The sequence below is a fragment of the Alosa pseudoharengus genome, unplaced genomic scaffold, assembly GCF_046254945.1.
Source record: "Alosa pseudoharengus isolate Yale_2024_CS ecotype anadromous, Long Island Sound unplaced genomic scaffold, YU_APseudo_1.1 YU_APseudo_1.1_scf_7, whole genome shotgun sequence".
NCBI lineage: Eukaryota > Metazoa > Chordata > Actinopteri > Clupeiformes > Clupeidae > Alosa > Alosa pseudoharengus.
The window spans coordinates 25,267,306-25,276,567 of NW_027468859.1; the positions used below are offsets into that span (position 1 = coordinate 25,267,306).

General features: G+C 43.2%; 2 protein-coding genes across 2 annotated transcripts; both read left to right on the forward strand.

Annotated features, from left to right (window-relative positions):
* Window positions 1–1,403: 1,403 nt before the first annotated feature.
* On the forward strand, window positions 1,404–4,023 carry LOC143109651 (inactive serine protease 35). The gene is made up of 2 exons (XM_076272435.1): window positions 1,404–1,479; window positions 2,297–4,023. Exon 2 carries the CDS (start codon window positions 2,316–2,318, stop codon window positions 3,705–3,707), a length of 1,392 nt encoding a protein of 463 aa, XP_076128550.1. The 5' UTR covers window positions 1,404–1,479; window positions 2,297–2,315; the 3' UTR covers window positions 3,708–4,023.
* Window positions 4,024–5,352: 1,329 nt separating this feature from the next.
* Window positions 5,353–8,900, forward strand: erh (ERH mRNA splicing and mitosis factor). The gene is made up of 4 exons (XM_076272569.1): window positions 5,353–5,467; window positions 6,259–6,346; window positions 6,672–6,792; window positions 7,678–8,900. The coding sequence occupies exons 1-4, from the start codon at window positions 5,465–5,467 to the stop codon at window positions 7,778–7,780; spliced, it is 315 nt and encodes a 104-aa protein (XP_076128684.1). The 5' UTR covers window positions 5,353–5,464; the 3' UTR covers window positions 7,781–8,900.
* The last annotated feature ends 362 nt before the right edge of the window (window positions 8,901–9,262 follow it).

The window sequence follows — 9,262 nt, forward strand, 5'->3', positions numbered from 1 at the left end:
GGCCCCATGAGCCAAAACAATGCACTCTGTTTACACTGGTATTAGGCCTACATTGATTTAATTCTTTCACACTATATTAAATCAGATGCCAAACAAATGATAAACAATATTGTGATAGATGCTTCTGATGAACAACAGCAAATGTTTGTTGATGTGCGAATCCAAATGCATTTGAATGAAGTCACAGCATATTGGTTTTGTAGTGATAACACATGGAACTACTGCATCCATGTGTGTGTGTGTGTGTGTGTGTGTGTGTGTGTGTGTGTGTGTGTGTGTGTGTGTCTGTGTGTGTGTGTGTGCGTGTGTGTGTGTGTGTGCGATTGCTCATGTGTGCATACTGTGCAGAACTAAAACTGCAGTGACACTCCGAGAAATTGATAGAAAAGACGGCATACAAAACAAATTCTCTTCCTCTGTGTTTGTGTGTATGTGTCTCCCAAAATCTGGTCTGATTTATGGACCCCATCAGCCTGTTTATTCCTTCAGAATTACACTTCTGGCTGAGCATCCAAAATCTATTAATGCTGACTTCAATATTTCTATGTGAGTGTTTTTGTGCATTTATCTGTTTATGTCTGTCTGTGTGTGCGTGTGTGTGTGTGTGTGTGTGTGTGTGTGTGTGTGTGTTTGTCTGCATGTCTTCTCCTCTTGTCTGATGACAGCTGTGTACAAAAGTATTGGGTCTAGTAGAATACCAAGAAGGGTGAATTGGACTCCTGGCAATGCTACCCAGTAATCTCAGTCGCAAAACTGAGTGACTGCAAAACAGCCCATCGCCGTGGTCTTACACATGACAATATGTGTGTGGCGGTGCAGTTTTAACACTGTGAAGAGCTGAAAAGCTGAAAAGTTGTCTTTATAGTCTGAGTATAGGCTACCTGATCTGTCTGGTCAACAATATTTTGAAATAAGATGTAGTAGAGAATTATTTATCTTTTATCACACACACACACACACACACACACACACACACACATACACACACAGGAATCCCTAGGCTATAGGTTGAATCTAAGAATTTGTAAATATTTAAGTTAGTGAGCATTTAATTTTGTGCAGAGATAACTTCGATGACTGGGCCACATTATGTGTTCTGCACGTTTGCAGTTGACAGTTTTTGCCCAATCACGTTTCCAATAGAATTTATAAATGATATTTGTTGCTGATGACAACTAGGAAACATTGATTATTCAAGAACTCAGCCTGCTGTTAAATTCTAATCTTTGACCTAAATCAACCTTAGACCCACGTCGGCCCAGCCCGCAAGCTTTCTCTCCCCCTCTTTCCGACGCGGATTTGCGCTGCGTCTCTTTGGTGTAGTTTGGATGCTCGGACCAAGTAGGGAAGCCTGTCACTTCTGTTCCAGCTGGAACAGTCTGCTAGAAACACTGAAGCTGCCGCTCCAAAGTCGAGACGCAAAACAAACTCTCAGCAGGTTCTCGGCAGATGGATCGCAACAAACCTTCATTTTAAAAGGTATTTTTTTTTTTTTAGCATTTTTGTGGTTTGAACACGTCAGTTTAGTGTGCTACCCGGCAATTTTTCACCTTTGTAAATAATGATATGTAGGCCTAGGCTACAACTAAAGTCGTGATATTAATTATCACTGTATACGAGATTAAAAAAGCAAACAAGATGTTCTATATGGTTTTATTAACACCGCACTCCATTAAGGTGTTATACAGATTGCATTTGAAAAATAGCCTCAGAGCAATTGTCGTTTGTATGATATTATAGGTTAATATGTGGTCTGGGCTTTTTTTCACCAACTTGATAATTTGGCTAAGCTATAGCATCTAGGCTATATGAATTTATTTAGCCTTCTAGCACCAATTTCAAGTCGCGCGAACTTTGTGCGCTGTTCTGTATTCGTGTCCCTGAATGGTTCGTTCAAAGGGACGTTGGTTTAATACTCCCTCTAGTGACGAAATTATGAAACTGATGCAAAATACAGAGAGTGGCCCTTGTGAGAGGCCTCTGAAACACTGATAACATGAACTTGCACCTTTTTATCATAAGGTAGATGCAAACAGCCTGTAGGCTACTGAAGCTGCAAACTGCTAGTATTTAAATCCAGTGTCCATCCATTTCTGAATAGGCTTATGGTGATATCCTTGACTGTCTAATCTGGCTGTAAAAATGCATGCTGGACTCCAAATACATTAAATTCAGTAATAACATAAACACATGCTTTGTTTGTATTGAAATTTAAATGAACAATAGATTATGTGATAACACTGCTTTATTTACCCACAAAGTTGTTAACTCTCCACACTGTTTCTGTCTTTCATAGCCTCTGGACAATAACTGCAATGATGGGCAGTCTTCAGCAGGCTCTGTTGATCTGTGTGACCATTCTGGAGCTAGGTGTGTGCGGTGTTGGTAGTAACCATGGTAACTGGGGTGAAACACACACCTGGCAGCGTGCGGCAGTGCCCCTGGTGGTGGAGCGGAGGACAGTGTCCCTCAGCCCGCCTGATTTCCGTGCCACCTTGGCACAGGACACGGAAGTCGTCTGTGGCATCCGGTGCCAGCAGGGTCTCCCCGTGCCCGACTGCGCCCAGCTGGAGCGGCTGCTGGCGTACGAGACCATCTACGCCAACGGCACACGGACGTTTACCGAGATCCGACTGCAAGGCGCCGATGAGTCCCTGACCAATGCCTCGTTGTCGCGGTTACCCCGCGGACAGGCTCCCCCGCCACCAAGACGAAACAAGAGGCAGGTGTTCGGCACAGACGGCCGCTTCGTCATCTCGGACGGGCGATTCACTGCCAGCTACCCGTTCTCGGCGTCGGTCAAGCTGTCCAGCGGTTGTTCAGGTATCCTGGTGGGGCCAAGGCACGTGTTGACTGCTGCCCACTGCGTCCATGACGGCCAGGACTACCTGAAGGAGAGCAGGGGTCTGCGGGTGGGCGTTATGAGGTCTCGGTCGACACGTGACAGCGGAAAGGTGGGTCGAAGAAGAAGTCAAAGAAAGGGAGGAAGAGGAGGAAGAAAGGGAGGAGATGTAGAGACTCAAGACAGGAGAGAGGGATCAGAGAGGCAGAAGAGGAGAAGAGAGAGAAAGACAGGTAGAGGGAAGCGAAGGAGAGAGAAGGCCCGCATCCGTCGTGGGGCTGCAGTGACGTCGGCAAAGACGGACCCCGACAGAGAGTTCTTCCGCTGGACGCGCGTCAAGCAGATCCACACACCCCGTGGCTGGATGACCGACGTCACCCGCGAGCTGGCTGCCGACTACGACTACGCCCTCCTGGAGCTCCGGCGCCCCCTGGGGGCCACCCCCATGGCCCTGGGCCTGGTGTCCGAAGTGAAGGACACCGTCCCTGCCAGCCGTGTCCACTTCACCGGCTTCGACCACGACCAGCCGGGCAAGGCCGTCTACCGCTTCTGCTCGGTGGTGCAGGAGTCCAGTGACCTGCTCTACCAGTACTGCGACGCCCGCGCGGGCTCTAGCGGAGCGGGGGTGTACGTGCGCCTGCGGGACCCCAGCCAGAGAGGGCTGAACGCGGGGAAGGGGGAGGGGAAGACGAGGAAGCAGGGGAGATGGACTCGGAAGGTGATAGGCGTGTTCTCCGGGCACCAGTGGGTGGACTATGACGGCAGGCAGAAGGACTATAACGTGGCGGTGCGCATCACGCCGCCCAAGTTTGCACAGATCTGTCACTGGATACACGGCGACCCTAAACGCTGCCAGCAGACCTGAGAGAGTACACTGGGTCAGAGGTCAAAAGGTCGTGAAGGAGGCTCATGTAGAGTGCTGAGGGGGACGCTGACAATGGTGCTTTGGGCTGAAAAGATAAGATGATAAAACAGATAAAAGCTCAAAATAAAGCCCTTTTAAACATTAAAATATTCTGCATGTCTAGGACCAGTTATTTTCTTGATAGGCTCCTTCATCCCCTAACCACCTGAGGTTATTTTTCACACCAGAATTGTTATTGAATGAAAGCTAGGCCTAAAAAGAGAAATATCAGCTGACACATATTTTTAGTTTGGTGTACAATGATTGGACATTGTATATGAATGTAAGGGGGCCAGGATGGGTTGGGGCCCTTTAACCACATTGATCTCAATACAAATTTCTTTTTTTTTGCCTAAAATTGCACTGTGCCTATTTACAAGGGCATTGTCCCCACCTCTTTTGGGGCCTACCATCAAATGTTGGACCTCTATAGAAAGCTGAGAACCTCTAGTTTTTGTAGGAAACAGTCAAAATAACTGTGTGATGTACTCACACAGAGTTACAGAGGCTAGAATATAGTTTTTTCTTTCTGCCGGATTACAAGCATCTCTGAACTGACCACATTTCAGCCCTCTAGGTGACTTGATATCACTTAGAAACACAACTGAGCCCTAGCACCAGGTCTTGTGAAGTTGTGTGCAAAAGTAGATCAATATAGAATGAAAATATGAATGCTTTAGACTATTATTTGCCAAGGTATGCTCATGCGTTTTGTAAAATGCCTATGGAAACTCCCCATAGGACTTTTTGTTATCCAAAATATTATTTTTAAGTGTGTAATTTTAAGTGTGTAATTTTTTAAGAGTGTGTATAAGATATACTGTACATCTGTACAACTAATACATGAATTTCTATGGATTCTTGTGAATATTTCAGTACCCAATATGCTGCATCTACTTATTGTGCTCGGGGGGGGGGGGGGGGCATTTTTTTGGATCAAATTTAATTGAGGCATAATAAGATTAATCTGAGAATGTAAAGCACTATAAAGATTGTAGCCTACATGAAAAAAGTTGTCATTTTTGGATTCCCAAGAGCCAAAGCTTTAAAATGGTGTATAACATTACTATGCTACATAGCAATATGGTGCATACAATTCATTTAGAATGTGTGGGGGAGGGGGGTTACCGTCCCGACGGCGGGACACTGAAGATTTTAAATCTAAAATTCAAGTTGAAAGTTGTATTGGGATTTTTTGTTTTAGGGGAATGGTAAAAATCTGTTTCAAATGGTGTCTTTGAGTTAGCTGATAAGTATTACTATGCTATGAGACTTAAACAATGGTGTGTCTTTAATGTGTGATTTATGTTCATTCATTTTTTGTCCAGAGTTTGCTGTGTACGTTATCAGCCAACTAATAACACACAATTGCCATGATAGTTCAGCCATGCTTATCAAGAAGGAGAAATTCTATTACCAACGTGTGACTGTTGTACTTAAGTGCTTTCCGTCTGAATTTTCTTGGATTAAATTAAACTAAATCAAAATGTTGGACTACAAATGGCTACTTATTCGACCCCCTTCCCCCCCCCCTCCCCTCCTCCACAATTCCAGTAGGTGGCGGTGTGGTCTGGCAAAAAAGAGGTCTTATACTGCCGGAAGTACTTGGGAAGGTGTTCCTGGTGACGATTTGTTGGCGTTTGGTTTCATTGAGTGTTTAGGCCAGCTGCAAATTTCAACAACTATTTTGCTTTCAATCGTAATCTCCATCAAAAGCCATGGTAAGTATTTTCTATTATGTAGAAACGGAATTGTTTATCCATTAGCTACGTCGTGACCAATATAAGCAGATCCATTCAGTGGGTAGTTGCGGCTTACTTCTAACATTAGCATTGCTCTCTCTCAATTAGCTCGCTAGCCAGCTCCGCATTTGGCCATAGATAGTTATGCTAGGTAAATCATAGTACAGTCTTATCGATACGATCATTTATGCATACGTGGTCGGACCTAGTTATAAATTTTTCTTAAGCCCATTGTCCTGCACTAGCACTAACTAACACCACTGTGAAATTACTGATGATCAACCAATGAATGTTTGGAGAGCTGGTTTAGCCACGACAAGCCTTGCAATGATTTAGAGTAGACGACGTAGCGAACCAGTAAAGGTACTAGCCAGGTAATCTGGAGCTCATCTCGGTATGGGCAAACATTAGTTGGGATGTATTTGGACCGCCTGACATGCATACTTCCTGTGTCAATTGGTTTCTGTGTACAAGCTACCAATAGTATTGTATCAAACACGACGGCATTTCCTGCATTATTTAGCCTGGTTTTTACCATCGAAATGTCCACTTGTGTATTGTTCCTTTGGCGACTTATTAACATAACTGGTATACCGAAACTCCTGTACCGGTTACATTTATACGATTTGAAACTTAGCTAGCCTTACAAATACATATGAAAGCAGCAAAACACAGTAACCGTCAACAGATGCGGATTGGTAAACGACTCCTTTGTCACACCCAGTGTTTCCTTAAATATTATGCAAAATGATGCAATTCTGTCTTTGCAGTCTCACACCATTCTGCTCGTCCAGCCAACAAAGAGACCTGAGGGGAGGACATATGCAGACTATGAGTCCGTAAATGAATGCATGGAGGGTAAGAGAATCAGACCCAGATGAAATATCTTTGATAACTCCCTTTCGAAATGCATAGCAGTTTTTTCCCTTCATCTAATACGTGGTTAGCCATGTGGCTGTTTTGAACTGGTAGGCCTTTGAAATCTGCAAAGACATAAAGGCTTTTTCAAGCTGAGAAAGGACATACAGTTGCATGTGTACGTTTGAAATGCAGCTCACCATCTGTTGGTTGTCACTATGCACAAATTCATCTCACAGGTGTGTGTAAGATGTACGAGGAGCGTTTAAAATGCAGCTATCTCACCATCTGTTTGTTCTCACACTACACAAATTCATACACACAGGTGTGTGTAAGATGTACGAGGAACATTTGAAAAGGATGAACCCCAACAGTCCGTCCATCACCTATGACATCAGCCAGCTCTTTGACTTTGTGGATGACCTGGCAGATCTAAGCTGTCTCGTGTAAGTAGACTCTTCCATCTGACATTTGACCCCTGAGGATTACTCACACATTACAGCAATTATATCCTTTTCACATTGTCTGCCAGGCGTGTATGCATGTACTCAAAATTCTGGTAGGTTTAGAATGTGCAGCTTTACTCATTAAATGTATGGTCTGTTGCTTGTGAAACATTTAAAATTTTGTTCGCCTGGTTGATACATTTTAGCTTTACCTTTGAGTATTGCATGCTGATTGTCAGATTATGTCTCAATTCAAAATAACTTCTCATAATATTCCCAACCACAGTAATATTTCACATGAATTACTGTATGGATCTAGCCTGACGAGCCAGACCCACATTAAAATGTGGTCTGGGCACTCACCGTTCGCAGTGCTCAGTCCGAGGGGCGGGATAATCGGTTGTCTTTCAGATTCCCTCTGCACGCAATAGGACAGCGCTATGAGTCCCATGCGTTTTCCCACCAGCGGATCTAGTTGGCTAGTTCAAACTTTTGCCAACTTAAAAAAAGCTTAACTCGTGTCACACTGTTGGCCAACAGCAACATTCATCTTCTTTGTTTTCAAGTAGCAGGGAATTAAAGCCAAACCATTGCAACTCTGCCATCAATCATTATGTTAAGCCCGCCTAACGACTCTATACACAATTTGATTGGCCTGATGGAAGTTAAATTTTTCGAGCTCACAAGCCAACTGAGAGTTTCTAGACTAGCCCTGGAAGCAAATGTAATTTGCTGCTGCTAGGGTGCGTCTAGATTTCTAGGCTAGTATGGATCAGCATAGTTCAAAACAAAGGACGTAAAGAATTACAGCTCAGGTCATCAGATATGAACCAGTATGGTCCCATGATTGCTGGCTTTAACCACCTGTTCCACTTGTCCCTGCAGCTATCGTGCAGACACACAGACCTACCAGCCCTACAACAAAGACTGGATCAAAGAGAAGATCTATGTTCTCCTCAGACGCCAGGCTCAGCAGGCTGGGAAGTAGGACCGACAGAGGAGTGTGTGTGTGCGCATGTGTGTGTTTGTGTGTGTGGTGTGAAAAAGGCGTTTGATATGAGATTTTTTGGAGAAGGGATATGTGTGGACGGAATGGCTAAGGCGCTGGAGAGGAGAGAGGGGAAAAAATGCACCCCTCTGTGGGTTGTCCTTTTTTGTTACGTTCTCCAGTTATGCTTCACCCCTTGCTTTGTTTTTCCTTGATTGTACCTTCCCTCTAATTTATCATTAGTGACCACTACCTTGGTAGATGCTGACTTTGGTAGGGCTATGCAGGATCTGTGTCAGATCGCTGCTAGATACCTTTTGAATTCAGCCTTTCAGGGGGAGAAAAGCTACGATTGTTATGTCTCCTCGCTCTTTATTTAACATCATTTGATGTGGCATTACATCCCTTGTGGGTCCCTTAAACACCTATCTGGGCTCTTTATCCGCCTATCTCCTTGGCTGAAGGCCACAAGTCAGTTCCACTGGCATGGCTGTCCAAGTTTCGTTCGGTTGTTTTCCGCCTTCCTCTTGTCCTGGCAGACCATCAAATAGCTGACAGTGTTAATGTAACAACAGAAATGCTACTAAATGCTAATTGCGAAGGAAGTTTGATATGCTGAGGGGAAGTAACCCTTATTAGCAAGACACTTTCTGTGCCAGTGGCAGTTTAATATAGTAATTGTTAGAAGAAAAAACAACATGGAACCAATGAAATGTTTAAATATAAACATTTATATCTCCAAACATCAAGGACAATGAGGGATAGGAATTGTTTGTCAAAGAATCACTGCCACTACAACTTTGTTCCAGACAGTATTTTATGTCTGTTACATGAAGTTGGATTTTGTTCTGTCTTTATATATTTCTTAGCTCATACACTGTATTATGAAGTGTTTCAGTGTTTGTTTTGTTTTTTTTACTAGAAAAGGATGAATGTAAAATGTAACAAAATCTGAAACTTAAGCATGCCTGTTGATTTCTGTTTTGTTTTTTAAAAAAACATATTAATATGGATATGATTGACATCTTATATTTTTTAGTCTTTTTTTAAGTGATCTTCAACAACATAATTGACCACAGGAAAATAAAAAAAAGAAAGAAACAGTCCTTGCATTACACAGACATTTGTTGAGAGGCTCATATGCTATGTTGTTCTACACTTGAGCGCTATTGGTTAGATGTATTTACTTAAAAAGAACCCAGTTTTGTGAAATGAGTTTTGGACCACTGGCTCTTTCTAGCCAGAATATTTATTCCTTTTGTTCATCCCAAGATTCAGTTCCATTTTCTCAGTTGGGTCCTGTAACTGGTAATCTCTTTGGAATTTTCGTGAAAAGAAAACCATTACAGGACTTTGTAACAACCGTTTCACTCTGTTGGATCCAAGATGGTGTCAAATACCATTTTTTTTTTACATATAACAATGTGTTTCGTATATGACCTGAATTATTTGCCTTCAATCCAGTTTGATTTATTGTGAAAC

What these genes read in the sequence shown, in the direction of transcription:
- LOC143109651 (XM_076272435.1), top strand. Translation starts at nt 2,316, where the DNA reads ATGATGGGCAGTCTTCAGCAGGCTCTGTTGATCTGTGTGACCATTCTG.
- erh (XM_076272569.1), top strand. An exon ending in CGTAAATGAATGCATGGAGG is followed by an intron (nt 6,347 to 6,671) that starts GTAAGAGAATCA and finishes TCATACACACAG; the next exon opens with GTGTGTGTAAGATGTACGAG. An exon ending in GCAGATCTAAGCTGTCTCGT is followed by an intron (nt 6,793 to 7,677) that starts GTAAGTAGACTC and finishes TTGTCCCTGCAG; the next exon opens with CTATCGTGCAGACACACAGA.